Source organism: Malaya genurostris, chromosome 1 (assembly GCF_030247185.1).
Source record: "Malaya genurostris strain Urasoe2022 chromosome 1, Malgen_1.1, whole genome shotgun sequence".
Classification (NCBI taxonomy): Eukaryota; Metazoa; Arthropoda; class Insecta; order Diptera; family Culicidae; genus Malaya; species Malaya genurostris.
The window spans coordinates 65,672,122-65,699,203 of NC_080570.1; the positions used below are offsets into that span (position 1 = coordinate 65,672,122).

The 27,082-nt window shown below is 35.8% G+C and overlaps 1 protein-coding gene across 1 annotated transcript; it reads right to left on the minus strand.

The window, feature by feature from the left end:
- Positions 1-2,764: 2,764 nt before the first annotated feature.
- Positions 2,765-25,662, minus strand: LOC131440335 (putative mediator of RNA polymerase II transcription subunit 12). Its single transcript, XM_058611516.1, has 7 exons — positions 25,330-25,662; positions 11,110-11,339; positions 10,848-11,034; positions 10,569-10,787; positions 9,926-10,345; positions 8,922-9,857; positions 2,765-3,203 (listed from the first exon to the last, which is right to left on the minus strand). Exons 1-7 carry the CDS (start codon positions 25,423-25,425, stop codon positions 2,967-2,969), a joined length of 2,325 nt encoding a protein of 774 aa, XP_058467499.1. The 5' UTR covers positions 25,426-25,662; the 3' UTR covers positions 2,765-2,966.
- Positions 25,663-27,082: the final 1,420 nt, after the last annotated feature.

The following is a 27,082-nucleotide window of genomic DNA, read 5'->3' on the forward strand; positions in this document are numbered from 1 at the left end:
AAGTTCCTGTTGTGCTTCGTTTGTATTTTTATCAAGTATAAGTGAATATAGAAAGAATGGAAAGAATATCAGGAAATAATTTTTAGGGCTTAAATATTTCAAAAACAAATGAATTATCCATTTCCATCTTGCTTCGAGAAGATTATCAATTTTCAAACTGTTTTCTTACATATGCATAGTAGTCATCTAATTAGTGTGTTATTTTGGGTATTACTCGACTTCCAATCAACGAATTGTGATGGAATCTAATAAAGTATCTTCTCTTCGGCACTAAGAAGCAATACCACAGAAAAAACAGTTCGACAATTGTGCAATACTACTGTTATAGCATTGCAAAAACTTGAATCGAACGCATCTATTTTCATCCTTCTCTTGGCTAGAATGGATTGAACAGAGACAGATGAGATGGTAAGTGAAGCTGAGATGAATTGTGTTATTGTTACTCAGAACGGTTCAAGAGATTCAAGAGATTAAACATTAGTGAAATAGTAACGATCAGTGTTGGAAAAAAATCAAATTTTCGGCAAGTGACTTTCAGACAAAAAAATTATCGATCAAAAAACTCACTAAAGAAAAGTTCACTACTGATTTTTTTGCAAACAAGATTTTCACTGAAACTGATCTCATCTGTCTCAGAATCAGTTGTGAAAAGTTCACTAGCGAACATTTTTCTAGATGATGTTTAAAAAATCGTTCGCACATTAAATCTAATCTTCTAATTTTGCATCATCACGAAACCTTCAAAATATTAATTTTATAGAGATTTTAATTTCAAACAATACTTTACAAAAAATGTGAACTATTTGAAACATTGAGACCAGTTTTGGAGCTATCACCTTAGCTAGGGAATAAAAGCTCGAGTTGTTCTCTGTCAATGTTCTCTAACGATTAGCAAGCGCCTTATGTTAATATCGACTAAAACATATGTTTCACAAGGATTCGTTTTAGAAAAAAACACTAGTATGGAATCATGACCAAACTTAGTTGATTTCCAACTACATTCTACCACAGACTAACAGACATGACAGTATGAGTAAATTCTTATAAAAAAATTTTTCGTTATGCACTAGCTCCACCTATATTGTACTGCGCGAACTATTTACTATTTGTACACCCCTTGTGTTATGTAAAAGTTTTTTTTACTAGTTGGTTTCCCCTCGTTTGTCAACACCGATCAGCTGCTTGCAGGGATGCATGATTTCATCAAAATATTTGAAAATGAATCGTCACAATAAATTATTGGATTACGTTGATAATATATTTAACTTTTTCGCGATGTTGGAAGGTAACCATTTATTTGACTCATTTTTATTTATTGTTGTGTTGGTAGTTATCACCCGAAATTAAGTGGCGGCAGACCAGAAGCAAGTAAATATTGTAACAAAACGGGTTCGATTTTGTCTTGCGTTGGAGGATGAGAAGTAGGCACAATTATGTATATAGTTTTGGCAATATGTATTAAACCTGTATCCTGCATGAAATTCACATGGACGTATACAAATCAATACATTATAGGTAATTCTGTATGAATGGCAACTCTGTTGGTAAATGAAAAAAATAAACACAGTCTAGATGACAGACAGGATGTTTTTGATAGGGTAACGTGGCGCCATCATGACACATGTGAGTACTGTCCCAAATAAAGGAATATTCGAAATGAACGTTAAAATGATTGAAGAATCTAATTTGAGTGTCCTGTCTGTTAGTCTGTGATTCTACTACATACTACTCTCACAAATCCTTCGTTTTGTATTGTTTGACCCGTAAATATTTGAATGGAGATTAACCATTTTTCCAACTCGCTTTGCTAGCAGAAATGGTTTGTTTATATTTACCTGTGGCTGGAAACGCCACATTTTGATTCAGGCTTCGAAAAATTTGCATCTCAACAGGCAATAAAACATTTCAATTTAGAAAATATTTGAACTGTCACTCTCAGCAATACTGTTATATCACTGGTATTCAGTACCATAATCACTGGAAACTCAGTTTTACCACACTTTCACTGACAATTCAAGCAAGAGGAAAAAAAACTCAAAGCAATCAAACCACACTGGTGTCAAAAGTGAATTTCGTTAAACCCATATATATGTATAACTCTAGTCTTGTATTTTCTATGAAACCAGTAATTTGAATTCTTTTTGAATAAGAAAATAAATTTATGGTTTATTACAGTTTGTTTATATTCCTTCGAAATCGTTTCCTGATGTTGGTGCAACCGTATGAAAAATGATATAAACACTGCTTAAACACAGCATTTGACAGCGAACTAGAATCAAAGAGCCAAAAATTTCGGCTTCAAGCCAATTGTATGCAGATGACAATCGTGTCACCTGTGGTCTAATCCATAGTTTTTTCGCATACTCCACATTTTCAATGACCTTCTTAATCCTCGGTTGATATTTCATTAGGGCGTATAAGCAAGTGACAGTTTCTCTTTGATCAGTTTCAAGAATCAGAATTAAAGAGAGTTTCGATTATTGTGATGTGATTAAAAAGATTTTCTTTGATATCACTATTCTGTTTGAAAGTCGAAAGTTTCGGGTATCATTTCACGCAAAGGGTTGAGTGATAAACGTGGAAGCCGCTTGGTAATTAATAGAAGAGAAAGTAAACAAAGAGAAACTGTCATTTGCTTATAAGCCCTTTTGAAAAGACAAGCGCGGAAGTTCTGGTCAATGGTTCGGATTGATAAAAACAAAGTCTAAAAAGTCAAGGTTTTATTTGGAGCAAAAAGTTTAGAATCGAAAATTTTTCACTTCATCCTCAATTAATAAATAAAATAAATAAATATAATAAAAATCATACATCAAAGTGGATGTCATCATTCGGAAAAGAATAAATGTTCCCTTTCCATAAAATTGTTTTGAGGCAGCCCGATTTTCACATCACCGTCAACCAGTCATCGCCAGAATTCTACTTAAAATTAAGTATGCTAGCACCTTAAAGGATCAATGCGATAGCCTTCAATATAACCTATGATTGCTGTAATGCTGATGTGCTTGACTATCGCCGTGTTCTTCTTCTAGACTACTTCCGGTTGATTCGATTTTGTCTTTCGATGAATCCCGTTCTTGTTCACTATCTACTTGTTTGTTACTTTCCTGTTGTTTGGCACTAGATTCCGTTGGATATACTTTAGTCCTCTCTTCACCGTCTGCATACTCGTAGTTCAGTTCATCCATGCGCGTTTGGGGATTAACCTGTTGGATTACAGAGCAATAGTAACGCCATTAAGTTTAATGTTATTAATGGTATGCATGTACCTATATAAATTTATTTCTACCTCGGTGTTAATTATTAAGTCTTTCGCCGATGGCAGATATTATTAAACATGTCATTAAATGAAGTTGTCACAAGTCATGAGGAAATCTCATGAGAAGATGAGACAAATCAGTCTCCTTCTTCGAATTCATACTAAGATCTAAAAGCGCTCCACACACGTTCAGTTTACCGGACAGTTTCATGTGTGTGACGTCATGACTGAACGATTAACTCAAGTTACTCAAGAGTTCATCCAGCTAAACGTCAAGTTTTCTGACTGAAGCTCTCGAGCTCAGTTTTATCAGATTAACTGACAGTTCATCAGTTAACCCACAGATAACAGATACACAGGCTCACATATAAACTGTGTGTAAAATTTTCTGAATCTGCATAGCAAAGACTTGCATATGTCATCACGATCGACACGAGGTGCCACCACGATTTGGGTGTCGCGTTCACATGAGACACAATTTTGGGTGCAACATTCACTTCACGCCAGATTTTTGTTTTGCTGTTGGTTAAAATTACAAGTTTGTTTTTGTTTTATTCCGATCGAACTTTCATGTGATTTATGCGACATGGGAAAAAGTTGTCTTTAACGTTTAGGAAAATCGTGTGACAGGTGTTAAAATTGTTGTAGTTGGAATATTTTTATAACAGGCAAGAGGATTTTGTTATCTTTCCGGAACGCACACACTTAAAACAGATTCTCGAGCTCGGCATATTGAAATGACGACCTACATCGGCAACACGACATTTTACTGATTTTTCAGTAGCCCATATGCTCTTTTTCGAAATTTATCGAAGTAATATTCGGATATCTCGGTGAAGCACCTTTTTAACTGTAGTTTTGCATAATATAAAGCTGAATTTGGCAGCAATCAACAAATATACCGAGATCTGCAAATCCGTTTGCCAAGTTTCGAACAGTATGTTAGCCTCTAATGAAACTCAGTAAGACACTTGTCATCTAATGTCTCTTGTCGGTTTCGCAAAGCACCACGTCCCCATTGTTCGTGGAGTTTGGAGGTGGAAAACATATAAATTGGAAAAAGATTTTTATATTTCATGAAAAGGTGAGTGAAATAAAAAACTCTTTTTATATATACTCACAAATATCTGCTTATTTCCAGGTACAGGTGTTGAGAAGCACTAAAAATAATGGTCTTTAGTCGTCATTTTATTAATGTCAATTAATAAAACACCAGCTCTCTGCAACTTAAGTTTTTGTGATATTAATGTCATTCAATAATAAAGAATAATCCTTTGTATGTTTAATTACTGATGACTCGGCAATTCATGATTCAATCCTGATCGCCTTTGCCGAGCTAACAGTAAAATTTCTGCTGACAAGCTCGGCAATAATTGACAGTTAACAAATTCAGAATTGCCGAGACTCTCAGTAATTATACATTTTGCCGAGACGATTACCGAGCACTCGGCTGTGCAAATCTCGGCATTTTTTTGCAGAGATTCAGCAATAAAATTTAAGTGTGTAGTGGAACGTTTTGAAATATCGCGGCAAATAGTGTAGTAGGTGGCAGTAGTGTTTCCGACATATAGCAAATTTGAAATTTACACAGGATTTTGAAAAAAATAGTTCGAGACTGTTTATCTGTTATCTGTGATCCAAGTAATTACTTTTGTCTCTAAAGCGGCTTCCGTAATAAAGACCTAAATTCACTTCTCTCGATTTTCACCGTTAAGTGATTAAAAATAATTCGAAATTAATGATTTCTGAAATGTACATTTTCAACGAAGACATGACACATAACAGGTGTTAAACGGAAAGACCAAAATCAGCATTTTGGCCAAAAAAATTAGTTGATTTTCTGATTTTAGTAAATTATTCTTGAGACAACTAAAAAAATCTTACTGTTGTTAATTTATAATTGTTAATTCTCATTATCCGAATAATGATAAAATATTAGTTGAAATGGAATTTTTTAGTTGAATTCACCGTGCTCATTTCTTAGCTAAGGAACACTTCATTTTCATTCATCCTGTTTTTTAGTTGAGTTAGAAAAATAAAATGTTGTTTTCAAGCAACATGAATGGTTGAATTGGTTTCTGCAATCTGCAGCTATATAGCGTACTGTCAGCGAGAATACGGTAACCCTGTAATGACCACTAGCCACTAGATGGCACACTACTACCGAAAAGAATTTTGCAGTCGCGGTTGTCTTTTAGATATTGCCAGGTTTAAATACGAAAGCGACTTCTCGTGTTGTATTTACGGAAAAGACATAAACGAAACATAAACTTCTTTTTCATATTTTTTTTTGTTCTGAATGACTGTTTTCTACATTCGACTCAGCGAAATCGATTCCCTCACTGAATACTTTGAGCACTCGGAAAGCAAAAACCGAATACAAGTAGTAAAATTTCATTTTCAATCGAATAATATAAGATGAAAATGAAATTTATGGCCGCTGACCGTCAGCATATCCCTACTAATTCATTTGACTTTTGCTGCCATTTTCAAGTGAAGCTCCCGGAATTCATCGTCAGTTGAATAATCGTACCTAGTCATTTGAAGTTTTGCTGGCTCATTTTCAAGTGCCAAGTAGTCTAGCTCTTTCATTGCCTTCGCTCTTGGTAGTAAGCAAGTTCGAACGAATAGAATTATAAATGGAGTAAAGTATCAAAAATGAAAACTGTAGGAGGAAACAATTAATTTATGTGTATTCTATGATTGATATTTCAGCTATCTGGTTTGTCTTTCATCTATTATCTCGAACCAATTCGAATGTTTACATGAACCTTATTTGAAGGCCGCTCTCACACTATTGAAAGAGATATTTTGTTACTTCAAGAGATCAACTGACGGTGGTTAAACTGAGCCTCGATTGAAGAGAAACGAGTGATGAACTGAATGCTGCCCGTTCGGGCCGTCAGCAAACATTGTGTGTGTCAGAGAGTGAAGTTTACTGCATTAGAGAGATCGTCAATGTGTTCTACATTCAGTTTCAATCGAATTGAATGAAGTTTTACAGCACTGACAAGTAGTACTCTGGACAGCGTAGTCCGAGCGAAACACACCATGAAATAACGAGAAGCCATAGAGAAGAGCAACCGCCTACTACGAGTATTCTGTACAAACTGTGAAGGATCTTATACCGTTTTCGTTTTTGAACCTACACGCGGGAGACTCTGACTCCGAGTAAAAATAACACGTGGTACGCGCTCCAAACAACAAATTATAAAAAAAAACAAACTCGCATTGATGCGTGGTGTGACCCGAGAAAATTTTCAAAGCGAAACTACGCGATTGGAGTCCGATCTAGAGCGTCCTCAGGTTGCTAAAACAAATATATCAAACGTTGTTTGGGCGACTCTGGGTAAGCTTTTGGGCTGCTCTGATCTATAAACGAAAACGGTATTAGTTTCTTGATTAAAACTATGTTTTGAACAAATATTAACCGACCTTTTTTTTTGTTTCGATATTGCCTTTAGCTGAAAAAACTCCAACCAGTTGCAATATAGGTTGGAAGATATAACGAACATCCTTTGACATACAATATAGACATTATTACGCACAATCGCATCAAATGCGCACAAATTATGAATATATACTTTCCACTAAGATTGCGTCATTTTTACATATCGGTTTAGAAATTCAAATGCGAAAAACATCATAAAAATTTGCAAGCAGTTTTTTAATGGATTGTTTTGCTTTGACACTTCTCATGAGTTTTTGGCTAAAAAACTTGTTAATAAAACCAATTTCATTTTTGTTTTCTTTGTGCTGTCTTTCAGCAGTGATGGTGACAGATAGATAGAGTTTTGACTCTGTTTTTTCTGATTTTATTCACAAAATTAGTTGCCAATAAGAATTTTGTGTTGGACTAAAATTTTGCTGGTTATTCATCAACTAAACACATTCTCCAAGAACAAGAGTTTTTGTTTCGGCAGTACATTCTGAATTTCAACTAATTTAACAGTTATTTTGGAAATTTTGTGGTTAAAATCAATTAATTCAAGAACATTAATGCGAATTAGGCGAAAAGTTAAGTTCGGTAGTTCCGTGTAGTGTTTCTCGTACCCGCGAATACGATTAAGAGGTAGTAAGCGACATTTCATTTCTGAGCTACCTACTGGGTATATATAAATTACAAAGATAATTTCTTCCTTTGGTATTAGTAAATCAATATTTTGCATATTGGTTTTGTATGTCATTCGCAGGGCTCGCTCTGGTGTGGGAAGAAATTACGGCGGGATTTATTTTATACGCCATTCATAGTGTGAGTTTCGCTTCAAATACGGGCAATTACATTAGCATTCAGCTGCTGATTGTTTGCATTGGAGCAAAATACACCCTAGGACAGGACCAGACAACTGGCTTCTTTTTCTAGAAAAATATTTCTCTTCTTTTTCCGGTTGCTCCCTGCTGTAAATAATAAATGCCTCGCGATCACTGTTGCCAATAGAGATAATTATTCATTCTGAAAACTTTCTCCCCTTATAACATGCAATTATTTATCATTTGAAAACACTTAGACAAATGTTATATCGGTCAAAAATATAGCTCTGGATTCATTTTGATCAGATGTTTGTTTTGAGCTTAATAAAAATTTTCTAAAACACTCAATTTTGGGTAATTAATTCTTGCAGCTTTATTAACTAAAGTATCCAAAGATTCGGTGCTATTCTCAACCAACATAATCAATATTCTCGTCCATATCACACTTCGTGATTTCAGGCTTTCTCTTTGTATCATCCAGTGATTGTTAAATGTACTCGTATACTTTCCGCATTGACAGGACTTAAAAACAAATTGAACTTAAATCCAATTGAAATTAATAATTTTGAAAAGATGACCCGAAAAATAAAATATCCAATATCAAGCTACATTGTTACCGACGATACTGACAACACTTTTTCTACCACACTGCAGTAATATTGATTTCAACAACTTGTACTTGCTTATGTCAATTTCAACCAATCACGAGCTGGTCCGAAATTGGTCCTAAAAGTGGATTAACAATTGTCAGGTCCTGTCCTAGAATACACCGAAAAATGAACAACGGTGAAAAAAATTCTTCAAATCAGCACTTTTAAGAGCTAAATATGTTTACCATGAAGAAACTGCTAGAATTATTCAACTGTTGAAATATGCCAATGTTTGGTGAAACGTTCGCAGTGCGTACTTCCCATCAAACGAGTACAAATAAAACTAACATTCAGCTGCATTGCTTTGGAGAAAAATATATTGTGCGTTTTGGTTCGAATGCGTTTTAGTGACTACTGGATATGCAAGTGGTGTCAGATTTCATCAAATTAAAGGAAATTATCCTTATTCACGACAATCCGTTTATGTTTCTGACATAACATAACTCACCTTTTCTGGTCTCAGATTTGAAAAAAGATGCTTGTTGGAAAGACTCGGGCAAAAGTTTTGAATACAAAAAAAATCGGATAAAATCATCTGTTATGGAAAAACCGGATAGATTTTTATCCGGTTATTGCATTCAAAATTTTTTGTCCAATTCTTACAACAAAATATGTTTATAAACGATTTTTACATTTCTAAACCCGTGTCCGGTTCTTGTTCTCAATGCTTTTATACGTTTTTGCGTTTGAAAAACAAAATAAACTTATACTTAATCATAATACTTAGTTGTTTTTTGTTACAAGTTTGTTGAAGTAATACTTACACTGTTGGGATAGTCGCTCTCGCTGTCTGGCACGAATATTCGAAGGGGGACGTGGGTAGTTTCGGGCTCTAACGTTGCTCGTTTGCTATTCTGGGAGTCGGTTCCAAGTTCGAGTGCATTGGCAACAGCTTGCTGATGTTGTTGGTAGGCTAGTAGGTAATCTGTACTTTGTGTCGCCTGTGTGGGCGGAAGCTGTTGCTGTTGTGGAGCTAACGTGTTTGCCTGGTAGGAAAGTTGTTGTTGTTGTTGTTGTTGTAGTAGATCCTGTTGGGCTTGTGCTAGGATTCGTTCGTTTTCCTGCTGGCGCTGGGAGAGTTCGTAAAGGGACTGTGGCTCTTCTTGTTGTTGATGTTGTAGGCGGTGGTGATGATGTGGGTACTGGTAAATATCTTGTTGTTGTTGCTGTTGTTGTTGTTGTTCCTGATCCACCTGGTAGTGGTAGTAGTCGTTGGGCGATAGCTGATTATGCAGATTTATGGTGCCGTAGTTTAGTAAGTTGGCAATTTCATTTTCTGTAAGTTGATGCGATGATTTTTCCTGCTGTTGGATGAGCTGCTGCTGCAACTGCTGCTCAAGCTGGTTCTGTTGTGGGATTTGTTGCTGATGAAGAGCCAGTTGTTCGTGTCCTACCAGTTGAGCGTATGTCGGAGCGTCATGCGAGTGCTGTTGTTGAAGATCGTTCAGCTGAATCTGACTAACAGCGGACTGCAGCTCGTGTAGTTGGTCCTGGGTGGCGGCAAGAATCTGACCGGCACTAGCGGCCGGTTCATGCTTATATGTGTACGAATTGAAAACCACATTTCCATCCGCAGGTTGAGGACTTGGGACGGTGCCGAGGAAGCTCGTCTCCGGCTTGAAAAGAGTCGTTTGTTGCTGATGTTGGTGATTGTTGAAGAGGTTATTGGACTGGGTCACGAGATAGGTTGGATTGTAGAGCTGTAATTAATAGGAACGGTGTTAGTAATTCGAGGGAAAATTTATCCGGCCGTCGTTGAAACACTAACAGGCATGCCCTGGAGCATAGATGTTTGCTGTAGAATGTGTTGTTGAAGCTGAGGCTGGACAGCCAGTGGTATGCCATAGCCCGGCTGTGGTGCTGTGTTCACGATTCCGTAGATTGGCTTCTGGTTCAACGGCATAGTACTGTGCTGGGGTAGATAATGAGTTTGGGCTTGCGTTTGAGCTTGAATCAATAGGTCATTGGGTGGATATTTCCCGTTGCTTGGTTCGCTCAGAGGATCTTGGGTGGGTGAAACACTCTTGCTCGGTAGAGATGGATCAGGATCCGGTGCGAAGTAGGTTTTCTGTCCCGAATATGGATTTTTAAGTGTTACGTCGTTAGTATGTTCCTCGGTTACTTGATACTGGTGTGCCCTCGCGGGCGGGTATGGTGCCTTATGAATGTATGGCGCAATCGGTTGTGGCTAAAAATAAGTAGTAAAAGTTGAGAGACAAAAGAGAACGAAGAGAAGTGTTTGAAAAATTCAATTATTTACTGCAACATAATGTTTCACTTTCATTGCCGCTGTCGGAGGCGCACGCTAAGCAAATCGTTAAGTGTGCTTATGAGTGTGATTTCATGCACCACTGAAGAGACTAATGCTCCTTTCTACCATTATATAGCAGCACATTCAAATCGCTACTTACCGTCGATGGAGCGACATATGTGGGTTTAGGGGCAAACGTGCTTTTGGCTGGCTTAGTCGTTTTATGAATATCGATTTCCAAATGATTATTGTTGTCAAATGAGGATATTTGTAGTTGGTGAGCTGCCTTTCCTGCTGTGCCGGCTAGGTTCGGAGCGGGAATAGTGTGGATCGCGCCATCTTTGGCAGAAGTTAGCTGTCCGTTAGACTGCGGAACTATCTGAAATTTGCAAACCATTATTAATGGTATAGTGGCTACAGCACAGTGAACCCCACTTACAGGTTTTAATTTCTCGAAAACAATTCCACCCGTTTTCAGCCCTGCAGGTGAACTCGGGAATTTGTGTTTCAAATTCAGGTTCAATACAAATGGCGTGTGGGATGATCCCAGGATGGGTCGTTTAAGGTACTGCTGCTTCAGTAGTGGATACGCTGGAGAATAGACTGACTTCACGGGGCGTTTAAGGCTATAATTAATCGGCCAAAACGGAATGGTCCTGAAAAGTTGGTTTATGAGGTAGAAAAAAAAACAACAAACAAACCTCATCATGATTGCCGGTGCCGGCCGGACTGCCACTGGAGCTAGTCGGCTACCACTGTGCAGCTGGACCATGTACTGCTTCAAAGCCGTCGATCCAAAGCCGTGTTTCGGTGGCCAATGGGTGTGCACCAAAGGTGGTTTACCATAGGCGCTAGCCATCAATGGCTTCAATTGTGCTGCGTAATCGCCGTATGCTGCAGTAACGACGAGGAACAACACACATATTGGGAGCTGGAAAGATTTTTCGTAGCCAACAGGACATGGAATACTACTTTTCATTATTGAATTTAATTGCATTTTGGGAAACTATGTGAATTAGAAAGCAGAGAGATGCATTTTTCATATTAACACGAATTAATTGATACTTTCAATGCCAAGGTAGAGTGAAACAGCAACTCGTTTTCACTGGCCATATCTAATATGTTAGTTAAACTACAGTTGCTTGACGGATCATAACACAAACCAAAACAAAGCTCAAAGTGAACATAATTTCTATTAGCATGATATTCTAAAATTCAAATTCCTTCGGAATTTGTCCAGCTTAGGAATTAACGCATAAAAAGCTTCTTTTATTGCATTTATTGTCAAGCAAATGTAGACTATATTGGTATTTACAATATTCATTGCGAATTAATTTAATTCCGCTCCAGATAAAATTGGAACAAATACAATTGCCTGTATTTCAGTTATTTATTATTGAATTCAAAATCTTATTTATACAAATGTAGCGTTTTCTTCATACTTTTGAGAAAAACTACGGATAAAATTATTCGCACGGTTTCGAAGGAATTCTCTATCTTATTCCACCAGGTCATCATCTGATTGATGTCTTTGACAACCTTTCCCTTTGCCTTGAGTCTCCTCTTCATGATTGCCCAGTATTTCTCAATAGGGCGGAACTGGGGGCAGTTGGGTGGGTTAAGGTTTTTCGGGACAAACTGGACCTCTTTCTCTGCATACCATTCATGAACGACTTTGCTGTAATGACAGCTTGCCAAATTTGGCCAAAACATTACGGGGTGGTTGTGGGATCGAATGAACGTAACGAAAATTCGTTTTTTTTGCCACAGCTGCAAATGCCCTGCCAAATCATAAATTTTCTTGCAAATTTGTCGGCAAAAACAAATTTAAATTTGGCTGGAACATCCCCCCGAGCCGTTGCCAAGTAAAATTGTTGACCTGGGATTTGCCCGAAGTCAGCCTTGACATGGGTTTCATCGTCCATCAGAAGACACCCGTCGAACTTGGTCAGCACCTGGTCATATAGTTTCCGAGCACGAATTTTGCCCACACTATTCTGTTTTATGGTACGATTTGGCTGTTTGCTAGCTCGATACGACTTGATTCCTCCCCGGAGTCGAGTTCTCCTCACGGTACTATTTGCAGCACCGAATTTTCTGGCCAAATCACGGTCCGACAGATTAGGATTCCTCTTAATCGTCTTCAAAATCTTACCACGCAGTTTTCGGTCGACAGTTCCACTCCGGCTTGGCTTGAGGCTTCCGAATCGTCGTCAATGTTTCCTTATACCGTTTGATAACGCGCCATACGGTATTTCTGGGCGATTTCAACTGTTTAGCTAGCCTAGATTCAGACCACAATGGATTTTCCAAATAACTGTGCACAATTTTTTCCCTTCTTTCGGCTACCATGTTGATTGTTTACAAAGTACAGTCGATTTGCGGAATGTCAAAAATCATACGTGAAGCTGACAAAATTCCCGACACGTGGGCGCCAAGAACTACCAATTCTAAATGATGCAAGCTTTGGTAAGGTTAGGATGTTCGCAGCATTGAACATAGTGACGAATTGTTTCATTGACCGGACTGTTTTCGTATAATTTCTACTAGTACGATTTTCTGAAAATAGTTTTCGTATTCGTAATTGATTGCAAGGCATTATTTCGGTTTTGATAAAGACGATTCAAGGCGTTGCGAAAAAATATTGGTAATAAAATATAGAAAACGTTTTGCCTTTCCCTACAGAAAGGAGATAAAATTGAAGAAGAAAACAATTTTTGATCGGAGCTCCGGGTACCCCGCATAATTTTCTCGGAGATGGCTGGGCCGGTTTCAATAACCTTAAACTCGTTTGAAAGTTACTATTGGTTTGTGAATCGAGTTCGAATAACAAGTAGCTGTCACTTCTGGCTCCGGGAATACACTGGCTTAAGGGGCAGGTAGGGTCTCACACTTTTGAAAAATCATTTAGTTTTTTGTTTGTATTTTCTTATAGTAAGAATATTCTGTAAAATTTTCAAACCTATCGGAATAAAACTCAGCAAGTTATGAGCCTTTATCATTGCTTATCTCATACTCCGAAGAAGTAAGAGCTCGGCGCACAGACCCAAGATTCCTGCTTCGATTGACATAAAAGCTGGACAAAACATTTTTGAAATGTATCATTATAACAAAATACAAAAGAAAAAATATGATTTTTTGAATATGTTAGACCGTACGGGCTCCCTAGAGTAATACATTGTTTTCTTCGATTTTATAGACAAGCCCTTTAAACCTTATACGCGTTTTCCTCGAAAGCAGGTTTTAAAAGCTCGCATCCATCTTCATTAAAAAACTACTGTTCCAATTTTTTTTGAAATTTTGCACATACTTTCTACGTGTTAAATATCACACCCCAACGTTTTCCTTTTCGCTGTTTTTTACTTTGGGGAGGTATTACAGTTTTTTTTTGAGAAAAATCGTAGCTTTGACTTTAAACATCCACCAAAAATTCAAAAAAAAAATCAAACAGAAATAAAAAAAAAAACCTGTTTTAATCCACCTAGTGGTGTAATGATGCCTTTCTCATATCAATCATACTATCATATATAATACTGTGGTATTCTTCAAAATAATTTTCTTCGATTCTTGAAAGAATAACCGAAATCGGTTTGTTTGACCGTCTACTGATAAAAACTATCAATTGGAAAAGATTTGAGGTAGATTTAAAATTTTTTTTAAGGTTTTTCTCCATTTTCAGTGATGGTATACAATTTTTAACCCACTTTACCCTATATTTCCGGATCCGGAAGTCGGATCCGCATGAAATACAGAAATTACGCATGGGACCACAGGACCTTTCATTTGAACCTAAGTTTATGAAAATCGTTCGCGCCATCTGTGAGAAAAGTTAGAACCCATATTTTCTTTTGTCGTGAATACGACTTACTTTACTATGGGGTGCCTTTTCAAAATTTACCCTCTGAGAGAGTGATAAGTTTTTGATCGTGAATATCTCTTGTTGTATCTAACGAATCAACATAATTTTTGCTACATGCCATCGGAAATATGATCACAATTTTATGATAAAATTTTCAGTTGTGTGACATAATCTCAAATAGTTCAAAATTAAACTTTTCTGAAATGTTTGGTATAAACGAGTATCGAAGAGGATAATTCATATGGCGCGTTTGCCTTTCTCGTATTTTTAAAGCTCATAGCTCAGTGGTCTGTGAAAGGATTTATAAAATCTAACTACCAATAGAATCGAAATTTTTCAACTTAAACGTGTATAGCAAGAGCATTGAAGTATTTCAATAGTACACTATTGAAAAACCTATCTCATTTGACCCATGTCAACACCAGCCAATCAGAACGCGTTCTGAGGAAGAGAAGAAAATAGCTGCTGCTGTACAACAAATCGTTCAAGAAAAATGTTTCCAAAAGTGGTGAATATCGTAGTGAGTTCCTCAATTTGGTCCTTCTGAATGCTAGAAACGAATCCCTACAGCATATTGATAGTCTCTTTCAATAAATTATGCAAATCCGAAATGAAATAATCGACATTGAAATTCTATATGCGGCTATTTTTATAGCCGTTAGGACCGCCCATTAGTGAAAAAGCTACAAACGAAATCACATAAAAGGAAATCTCTTAACAAAAATTGAATCAGTTTGGATTCTATCGCCACTGCGAGCAGATGTGTTTTGTGTCGTCTGCACAGCTAGTTTCGCTTTCGACAAGAGCGATTACGTCACAGCTGCCAGTCATTTCGATGGATGAAAAAGCAACGTTGGAGAGCATTATAAAAAATCAGCCGTTCTAATGGCTCTAAAATTTTGTCGTGAATACGACTTACTTTACTATGGGGTGCCTTTTCAAAATTTACCCTCTGAGAGAGTGATAAGTTTTTGATCGTGAATATCTCTTGTTGTATCTAACGAATCAACATAATTTTTGCTACATGCCATCGGAAATATGATCACAATTTTATGATAAAATTTTCAGTTGTGTGACATAATCTCAAATAGTTCAAAATTAAACTTTTCTGAAATGTTTGGTATAAACGAGTATCAAAGAGGATAATTCATATGGCGCGTTTGCCTTTCTCGTATTTTGAAAGCTCATAGCTCAGTGATCTGTGGAAGGATTTATATAATCTAACTACCAATAGAATCGAAATTTTTCAACTTAAACGTGTATAGCAAGAGCATTGAAGTATTTCAATAGTACACTATTGAAAAACCTATCTCATTTGACCCATGTCAACACCAGCCAATCAGAACGCGTTCTGAGGAAGAGAAGAAAATAGCTGCTGCTGTACAACAAATCGTTCAAGAAAAATGTTTCCAAAAGTGGTGAATATCGTAGTGAGTTCCTCAATTTGGTCCTTCTGAATGCTAGAAACGAATCCCTACAGCATATTGATAGTCTCTTTCAATAAATTATGCAAATCCGAAATGAAATAATCGACATTGAAATTCTATATGCGGCTATTTTTATAGCCGTTAGGACCGCCCATTAGTAAAAAAGCTACAAACGAAATCACATAAAAGGAAATCTCTTAACAAAAATTGAATCAGTTTGGATTCTATCGCCACTGCGAGCAGATGTGTTTTGTGTCGTCTGCACAGCTAGTTTCGCTTTCGACAAGAGCGATTACGTCACAGCTGCCAGTCATTTCGATGGATGAAAAAGCAACGTTGGAGAGCATTATAAAAAATCAGCCGTTCTAATGGCTCTAAAATTTTGTCGTGAATACGACTTACTTTACTATGGGGTGCCTTTTCAAAATTTACCCTCTGAGAGAGTGATAAGTTTTTGATCGTGAATATCTCTTGTTGTATCTAACGAATCAACATAATTTTTGCTACATGCCATCGGAAATATGATCACAATTTTATGATAAAATTTTCAGTTGTGTGACATAATCTCAAATAGTTCAAAATTAAACTTTTCTGAAATGTTTGGTATAAACGAGTATCAAAGAGGATAATTCATATGGCGCGTTTGCCTTTCTCGTATTTTGAAAGCTCATAGCTCAGTGATCTGTGGAAGGATTTATATAATCTAACTACCAATAGAATCGAAATTTTTCAACTTAAACGTGTATAGCAAGAGCATTGAAGTATTTCAATAGTACACTATTGAAAAACCTATCTCATTTGACCCATGTCAACACCAGCCAATCAGAACGCGTTCTGAGGAAGAGAAGAAAATAGCTGCTGCTGTACAACAAATCGTTCAAGAAAAATGTTTCCAAAAGTGGTGAATATCGTAGTGAGTTCCTCAATTTGGTCCTTCTGAATGCTAGAAACGAATCCCTACAGCATATTGATAGTCTCTTTCAATAAATTATGCAAATCCGAAATGAAATAATCGACATTGAAATTCTATATGCGGCTATTTTTATAGCCGTTAGGACCGCCCATTAGTAAAAAAGCTACAAACGAAATCACATAAAAGGAAATCTCTTAACAAAAATTGAATCAGTTTGGATTCTATCGCCACTGCGAGCAGATGTGTTTTGTGTCGTCTGCACAGCTAGTTTCGCTTTCGACAAGAGCGATTACGTCACAGCTGCCAGTCATTTCGATGGATGAAAAAGCAACGTTGGAGAGCATTATAAAAAATCAGCCGTTCTAATGGCTCTAAAATTTTTCTGAAGAACTATTAGGATGTGTTGTTCGCAAATCGAAAGAAAATATCCTCAGTTTAGTGCAAATGTAGAACAGTTTGGTTAGATTCTTGCACTTTTCGCTGTGTGAAATTCACAGTAATCGAGATCAAGTGAAGCCTTCTTTGTTTTTGCGAAAAATGTGGAAAAGGGGAATGCTTGCATAATTCATACAATTGATCAACTATTTGATATTCGGAAGTGTTAAGGAACATGTCATTTGTTTTCGTATTCACGACATCCAGTTATGTCTCTGACATTACCCACCCGCCTTTTTTTTTTGCACATTTTACCCCATAACTCCCGAACCGGAAGTCGGATCCAAATAATATTCAGGAATGTGCACTGGCAATAATTTCATCTAAAGAATTAATATTAGAATTTTCATTGCAAGATTTTTTTTCAGTGTCGGAAAATAACCATCGATCTGTCAAACATAACCATGCTTTCGAGCAGGGTTATTTTTGACAACATCAAATTAATTGAAAATCAGCTTGAAGAAGACGCCGACGGGGGGCTGTCAAAGATAAGTATTATGTGGACAAGCCAGAGACAATTCAAGCCTTGAAGGACAACATTCGTGCAGCCATAGCTGAAATAAAGCTGCATACAATCGAAAATGTACTAAAAAACTGGACGTATGGCGTACTGCAAGGCCAGCCGAGGCAGCCATTTAAATGAAATTATATTCCACAATTAACCGGAAGGGTTGTACTTTAATATGAAAAAATAAATTTTGAAATCGGATGAACCGTTTGTGTTTTATTGCATGTTTTAAAAAAAATTACATGGCGGACCCTGTATGTGCAAAATACTTGATTCGATCAACCATGTTTCAATTGAAATCTATATGGAAAACAATGTGACATTCGTATGCAATTCATATAAAATCTAAAGGTAACGATATATCTTATCGTTTTGATGTGCATTTAAAATAAATGTAGGATGAACACCCATTTTATGAGGTTAGTATATATTTTCATGAAGGTCATGTGTTCTACATGTAGTGATAGTTGAAATGCTTTGCGCATGATGCTAGCGTGCAAATTATTTTCAGTGTACTGTTGAGTTGTGAATCAAGTTCAAAGATCAATTGGCTGTCTTTTTCAGTTCCGGAGATATAACGGTATAAGCAACGTAACCGTCAATATATTCGCACTGTTTTTTTCAGAAAGTTATCAATGATCAAGTTCAAAAGTATTATTACTGATACTTTTGGTTTTCATGATGTAGTCAAGTATGCGACGTAAGCGTTAAGTCACACTTTTCTGAACTGACCGAAACAATCTGAATGAATGGCATACAGCGCCGCATTGGAAACATGTTAAGTTTAGCAAATTCATAAACAAATTACCGAGATACAAGCGCTTTAAATTAGGTTCAAAATATATACCACCATTCTGAATTGGCCTACTAGTTCCCGTAGAATCAACAAATTCATATACTCGAGCGAACACGGTGCGCAGCAGATGGAAGAAAATGACACATCACAAATCGCAGCAAGCATCTTGCGAACGACAAGCTGCCTACTTCGTTGGCGGTGCCGAATAAAGTTGGGTACCGAATAAAGTTAAAATTGTTTGCACGAACGTTAATGTGGTGCATAAGGGAGCGATACTTTTTCTTGCATGACGTATACCGAACGAAGCAGATCTACTACTATATGAAAATTCTAGGCGCAGACCAACGATCGAAACCGTCGGCCGTGCACGAAAAATCAACAGGATGACATCATTTGCTCTGCTGTGAACTTTTAAATGAAAACATATGTCGATTCTAACCAATTTTTAAATAGTATGCTATTGAAATACTGAAATGACGTTGCCATACATGTTCAAGTAAAATGTTTCCGAATCGATCAGAAGTCAAATTATTTAAATCCATCCACAGATCTCTGATTTATTAGCGTTATGTTTTAGGTGGATCTGATACCGCAAACCCGGTAATGGAGTGGTGTGAAGCTAACGAAGTCTTAGAAATAGATAGTTTCAAGATATAGGATAGATAATTTGAAAAATGTGCTTCATGGAACTTACTAATTTTTTAGTATTTACTTAAAAACACTGACATGTCTTCCCGTTCAATAATATTCAAACCGTTTCTCTAGTTGATAACCAAATTCTTAATTACACTTTTCTCGAAAATGTTAAAAAGGGAAAGGAATAATAGATCAGGATAAAGTTTCTGAAAGATTGATATTCTCTAAAATATTGATATTCTCGCTTAAACAGTGTATCATCATGATAAGATCAACTTTATAAACTCGTAAATTTGACTCTACCAAATTCACAAACGAACTAAGAACAAAGACAAGGGATAGTGGAGACCGGGGCGACAATTGACACGAGGCGAAAATGGCCAAAGATATTTTATTTTGAATCAGTGCTTATTTTCATTTTCTTCTGATATTTACTTCAAAGCAAATAGTTTTTATTCCTACGCGCACAGGAATAAACAAAATGAGCATTACATTCAAGTATATTCCGCTTTGAATTCAAATATGTTTAATTCCCACCTGGATCTAATTTCATTTCACTTGGAATCAAATACAATTGTTATTTGATTCAAAGCAAATTAGTTTTGTTTTTACAATCAGGCTTTCGTGCGATTGTATGTAAATTCTTTAAAAAGAATTTTCAACTAATTATTGTAAATTAAATTTTTAATAATTATTGAATGAATTTTGTGCGCTCAGTTCGGTTGCGATATTGACTCCTCTACTTCCTTTCGTTCAATAATTTTCAAAAGCTCTACAATCTGTGAAACCGTTATCTGGAATGAATACAAATGTAAGTTCTCTGTACATACATAATTCATAACCTACCTATCATATGAAAGCACTCACTACGGTATCGCACAATTCGAACGATTTCAATAGTGCAGATAGTTTAAATTCGTCAACTGCTCCGAAAGTTATTACTTCCTCGAACGACGTTTTCCGTTTGAATGATGTAACAAAATGAAATCTTAGCAAAAGTTGTGTTAAACATCACAAAATCAACTAGTACCAATATTTGATTCAATGAATATATTTTAAAATCAGTAATCTCTGGCATTTGATTCAATGACGAAAAATTTTAATCAACATCCATGAATCTGAAGCTAAGACTTAGTATTTTTGATTCTGTTTAATTCAAGAGTCTCAGATCTCAACTAATAAATTCTTTGCGTACCCAAGGTAGACCATCCAATGTTCCAGTTTGAGACATTCTTGATTGTCGTGACCTTTCTTACATGAAACTTCTTTATCATTTCATAAAGACAATTGAAGTTTCAACTTAATAATTGACCCTTTTGAGTTTTAGTTCTGACTCCTACTGCGTTCTTTAGTTCATCCAATAGCAATTTTTTTTATAAAAAAAATGTGCTGATAAAAACAAACTCGAAATAGGTTTTAAATCAACAACAAATTTTCAGCTTATTTTATAATTTATAGCAGTTAATTGTTTGGTTCTAATAATATGATATTTAAACAATAAGAGTTTGTTTTATTAACCTCAAATCGTTGTGACTATATTAGGATAAGAATTCTATGTAAAAGTGATGCTACGGCGAAGAAAAACTTATGTAAATTGCCTTAAGAAATAAACGTATTTATGGAAAAAAAATTCAAGAGTTAACATAATTTTTTATTTGAATCTATCCAACGACATTTTCGGTTCAAATACATTTTTGATTTGTTTCAATAAAATTTTGAAATTTGCATCTATATTTCAATATATTCGAATCTAATATACATTATCACGCTAAATTTGATTCAAAAAGAGTTTGTTTTATTCAAATTTTCATTCAATAATAGTTTTATTTGATTTGATTCAATATATTAGAATTTAATGTTTTCTATTTCTCTGCGTGAATGAATTCTGTACGTTAAGAATCGGTTGCGAGGTCTGTTGAAACAGAAAGGCCAAATTCTATAGAAGGAATGTAATGCCAGAACTTCGCTTTGCCCAAACATGCTAGGTATACTGTTTTGCATTTAACATTATCCATTCATGCCTAGTTTGGCAGTAACTATTTGATGGTTAATTTTATCAAAAGTAACCGACTAGTCAGTATATATTGAGCCAACCTGCAGTCGCTTAATTTTGGAAAAAAGATGCACTTAGTCGAAAAATTAGTACATCTACTAAACTAATCTCGAAAAATAGTACAAACTTTGAACAGATTCTCGAGCTCGGTATATTGAAACACCGAATTAGATCGGTAACACATTTTAATGTAATCCACACGTTCTTTTCCGAAATTCGTTAAAGTAATATTCGGATATCTAGGCGAAATGCGTTTTTTTGTCGAAGTTTGGCATAATATTATGCTGAACTTGTCAGTAAACATTATCCCAAGTAGCAAATGTAACTTTCAAGATGTTCTACAATTGTTTTAGAATTGTTATTTATGTTAGATATGTTCAGAAAGATTTTTAAGTATCCTAAAATCGGTTGTGCAACTTGTCACTGTTAAGTTTCACAATACTATCGAAAAAATCACTGCAGAACAACTTAAAGTACATCTAAAACAATTGGGCATCAAATCATCAACTTGTTCATGTTTTACTAGCAGTTATAGAAATTCTGCAGAAAAATTTCACATCGTCATGTAAAACGGGAGTAACTATAACAATTGTGCAACTTATCAAAAAAATTTCCAAACGGCTGTCATAATTGTATCGGCTACAATATACGTCGAAATTGATACAAATCTCTTGTTGAAGAAATATTAGCGAGATGATGCTCTTCGCAAAGCAAAAAATGATAAGCCGAATTGAGAACCTAGCTGTAACAAATATATTTCAGCTGAGTCCGCATAGTTTTGTCTGCCTCATGAGTTTTTAGGTCAGTGTGTGCAGTTTTCTTCAGTTTTAGAAAAAAACAATTATATAAAATTCAAAACTTGCGAAAAAGTAGTGCAAGATTTATCTGTTTGAAATGAACGCGAAACTTGCCGATATGAGAATATTATCATACAAGTTTCAGAAATACAGCTTAACATACGCAATGAAAACAAAAATCAATCAGATAATTTGTATTCGGTTTTCGTCTCGTGAAAAAAATGAGCAGACCTGACATCACTTTTTAAAGATATTGAACGAAAAGTTAAGTTCATCATAGTTACTCTCATAGTTATATATGTATTACCGTTTGAGCAACTTGTTTTTTCAACTCCAGCACATGGGCTCACCATAATAATACCTACAGTGCGTATCACAAAAGTCGGGCCCGCTAAGATAAATGACTACATACTCTATTGTTGTTTAATACAACTAGAAGATTTAAACTGATAAAAAAAAACAAAACATAGAGCATTTCTTTCCGAAATATTAACATGTTAATTTTTCCTGTTATTTTGATAATCACTACGTTGCGTGAACCATTTTCTATGCAACTCAATGTTACCATCGATGCCATATTGGAAAATATTCAAGAAAAACTCATTTCGAGATTTTTCAGGTTCAATAAAACTTTAGTTTGATTAAAATCGTCAGGAAATTTTAAGTATATTTGAATACACATATTTCAAACACTATTGTTATGATTCTCATTAAAAATAATAGACTGTTATTTTCTCAGAAAATGGTGTAAAATCATCAAAACACGTTAATTCAAAGGCGCTTGAAAATTTCGGGCGTACAAATACATGTTTCACCATAAAGATGCAGTTCGTTGTCGATTTTTCATTTACAAAAACACAGAAGAACAATTCTACAATATGTTGCATTATCATTTTTCATGTGCAGATTATTTTACAGGTTCTATGTTTGTGTTAAGAGCAGTTGTATTGAAAATCAAACGTGAAACTTATTCACTAGAAATTAAGTTTTTTATGTTTTTTTAAACGTCATTCCATTTCTTGGTTACATTACGCAGTAGTTTTCACGAGTTTCACAATTGTTTTTAGCTGATTTTATTACTGCCTTTGTGATAAGATCGACGCATGAGTTTTTGTATCAGTTGCACAATCGTTGTGAAAAATATTCGTAATAACGGAAGAACTTAGCGATATGTTGCACAACACAGAAAAATTGCGCTTTTTCCATAACACAGCAGTTACTAGAATAGTAATATAAACTAATTTGATAAATGGCACAATCAGTAGAAAAATACAGGACATCAACTTAACATGCTACTTGGATAAATATACCGAAATCAACAAATCCGTTTGTCGAGATTTTTGTGTTAGCTTAAACTGGAACTCGACAAGACACTTGTCATGTTATGTATCTCGCCAGTTTTGCAAAGCACCACGCCGCCATTGCTTGTGGAGCTAGAAAACGTATAAATTGGATGAAGCAAAGAGATTCTTATATTTCGTAAAAAGTGAATGAAATGCGATTAAGTAGGTCTTTCAACAGAAGATCAAATGCTGCATCGAGATGCAATATTTTGACTATGCTCTATTGTCAATGTTGCATATGAAAAGTTTTAATTCAAATAATAGTAATTTGCGAGAAATGCGGTTGTCGCTGCTAATAGCAAGTGCAAGTGATCTTCTCATCCATGGAGGTTCTAGCAAGTGCGCTGCATAACCCAATTCGCAATTCGAAGATTTAGGAGGAGAAAATATTCTTACTGGAATGCACAGTAGTGTGTAGAGTGTCCTCTCTATAAAAACCTGCTTGAATTCACCTGGTGCTTAAATGAAGCCCTTTCTCATATTATTCCTTATCTCCTATCAATTATAGCATAACTCATCAAAATACTACAAATTAAAAAAGTTCAGCAACAGTTTTGAAGATTTCTTTTGCATAATACTGCTACATTTGAAATATTTTGACGACTATTTCCGGTACTTCCGGAACCAAAAACTAGATACCGGTGTATCGAATTTCGGTGCTATCAAACTAGTATGAACTACGTATTGAAACAGTTTTGAGCTCAACTTAGAAGATTTTTTGCGATTTTCCATGACCAGGTTTGAAATTTTAAAAACGTATATCGCCTTGTTTATACACGGAAATATCGAAATCAGCATTTTAGCAAAAAAATAGTTGATTTATTGATTAGTTATGTTTTGAAACAACTATAACTATCTTACTTTTTCTAATTTAGATTTTTTAATTCTAATTCAATTGACTAATTTAATAGTTATTTTGGAAACTTTATTGTTAAAATCAACTAATTCAAAAATAGCAATACGAATTAGGCACAAAGTTAATATCGGTCGTTCCGTGTAGAACCGGAAGTCGGACTTTGATAAATTCAGCACTTAAAGCAGCACTTAAAGGAACTATCAGTTCTTTCGATTGAGTTTGATTTTATGAATCCCTGACATTAGATTATTATTAGATTAAATTAGATAAAATATTAGCAAATTTAAAGAATTCGTTACTCATCATATGTCAACTTATGAATCACATTTTTACTCTAAGAAATCCTATCTCCGGAACCAGAAGTTGGATCTAGATAAAAATCGGGATATTCCTATGGTATCTGACCTGTCAGCTGAATCTAAGATGGCAAAAAATGGTTGAGCAATCTTCGAGAAAAGTTGTTTTTAGCACACATCACCCCGTAATTCTGGAACTGGAAATCGGACCCGGATGAAATTCAGGAGCCTTGCACAATGGGGTTCCGTGTTAAAAACAGGCAGAACTTCCTGCATTTTTGGTAGTGGCTATTTCTGTGCATCCAAGAGGGTTTATCCAAAAAGTTAGGTATTTAAAGGTTATCCAAAAGGAAAGAAATTGGGTATCATACGAGATTTCTCTGTAAAATGGATCTATGGATCTATCCCAGTTTCGAATTAACGGATTGCTGAATGTGATCAGCTTAAAAATGTGCACATGAGTCTCGTAATAAACATGGGTAGAAACGAAACTGAATCTATGTTTGTTTATCCCGGTATTCAGTTTTCCCGGTATTCAGTTTTTTTCCCTCATCATCATCGAAATTACCAACCACCCAACCGGATCCTGAAAAAGTTCGGTATATCAACCTGAGAAAATGAAGTGATCTTTTCAGGCACACAGTCACATACACGTACGTACACATATTCACTCATACATAGGCACGTATAAAAGGAGGGAGAGAATGGCTAAATCACTGATCACTGAAAATGAGTATAATTTTATCGTCATTAAACTAATACTTTCTGTTGCTGTTTAAATATCTAAGAAAATGATGATTCGAGTATAATGTATCACGTCTTCATACACTGAACACTATCTGACCCCATTATGCATAATCTTTGAAATGTTCTCTGTAATATTTCCAAAATATCTTCGAGTAAAATAGTATCAGTTCCTCGTAGAGAATTTACAAAACGCAGATACTCCCCATGGATTTTTTTTTCAAACATATAATTTACAGTCCATCCATACGGTATTACCTTCAACATTTTATATTTTTTAAAATCTCGAGTAAAATCACCGAACTGAATAATTTCTTCGATATTCTTCTCCTTCACTAATTTTCCAAATTTCATTCAACTTTTAAAACAGCACCTTCGTTTCAAACATTTCATTCGAACTATTTGAAATTTTTTCTTTCCAATCACCAACTTCACATGTCACACTGATTGGTTTGACCCGGGAAAACAGATTAAAGTAGCCAATTATTTTGCACTGCTATCGCGTATCTGTTTGAACCATTTCCAACAAATTAACACCGAATTACTGGCAATCGAAGGTCCGCGATCGGACCGTTTCAACCGTATAACGACGCGCTCGATAGCAGACTAAACCTGCATAAACGATCGCAGTTGGCATTGCGCGGCTGGTGCTGAACTTGAAATCTTTCTCTCCACGGAATCACGCGACGGCGACGTTGCGAAGAAAGCAATCAAGCAGCCAGTGGAAACCATGCAAGAAAATCAAAGCCAACCTGGTCTGTTTAGTAGTTAGTACTTATGAACGGCCAACTAGAGCTCGAAAAGTACATGAGAGTGGCTTTTGATGGTAACGATTTATGGATCATGGCGGAATCGAAGCCGGAAGTTACGAGTAGTGTCATTTATTGGATTTTGAATCTAAGAAAATCTCATTTCAAAACTTATTAGTCTATATGTCAATAAATGCTTATTAAGTCAAATTGGTCGGTTGAAGTGAAGCCGGCGAAATTATTTTCTGTTATGTTTAAAATACCATAGCAAGCGTGACGTCATACCAGTCCGGCACAAAATGCTCGTTATCGAAGTAGACACTAGCATTCACTGGAAAGGAAAACCCATCACCGAAGATCATTCACCGCATGAACGGTCCGCTTCGATTTGGATAACCCTCTCTCGTTTTGAACGACAACCGATTATCGGCTGATCGTGTGGAAACATGAGGATCAGGTAACAGTTTGTACAGTCCATTTGATGACGGATATTGGCGAAGTGTGGTGTCGAACGTGTGTAGTGTAATAACGACGGTAAAAACGCATCCTGTACTTAGGATCACACCGATTACGATGCTAAGAATATTTGTGATATATTAAATTCAATTGACGTTCAAAGTCTGTTTGAGATCACAACACAACACAAATTACTCGATCCAAGAAATGTCTTGCAATAAAAACTCCCAAACGTATGTGTTCATGCGAAACATAAATAACAAAAATGTGGAATCCACACACATCATTAATACAGTCTCAAATTGGTAAACCCATCATGGATAATTGGTATAATCATTCGATGTTTATGTATGTCATTTATCTATGTAGTAAAATATTTCGAATATACAATTAAGCAGCCGCCATGATTAATTGCAAGTGATCTTCTTATTCATGGAAATATTAGCGAGAGCGCTGAATTGGATGATTTCGAAGATTTAGCCAGAGAAAATATTCTTACTGAAATGCACAGTAGTGTGTACAGTGTCCTCTCTAGAAGAACCTATTTGAATCCACCTGTTGGTGTAATGAAGCTCTTTTTCATATTATTTCTTATCCTCTATTTATTATAGCAGAACTCATCAAAATACTACACATTTGAAAAGTACAGGACATAGTTTTTAAGATTTCTTTTGCATAATACTGTTACATTTGAAATATTTTGAACACTATATCCGGTACTTCCGGAATCAAAAACTGGATACCGGTGTAGTGAAACTCGGTACATTCAAACTAGTATGAACTACAAATTGAAACAGTTTGAGCCC

Coding starts and splice junctions, on each gene's coding strand:
- LOC131440335 (XM_058611516.1), bottom strand. CDS start 25,425: ATGAAATTTGGAAAATTAGTGAAGGAGAAGAATATCGAAGAAATTATT. Junction 10,346..10,568: donor CATATGTCGCTCCATCGACG/GTAAGTAGCGAT, acceptor ACTTATTTTTAG/CCACAACCGATTGCGCCATA. Junction 3,204..8,921: donor AGAGCGACTATCCCAACAGT/GTAAGTATTACT, acceptor GTAATCCAACAG/GTTAATCCCCAAACGCGCAT.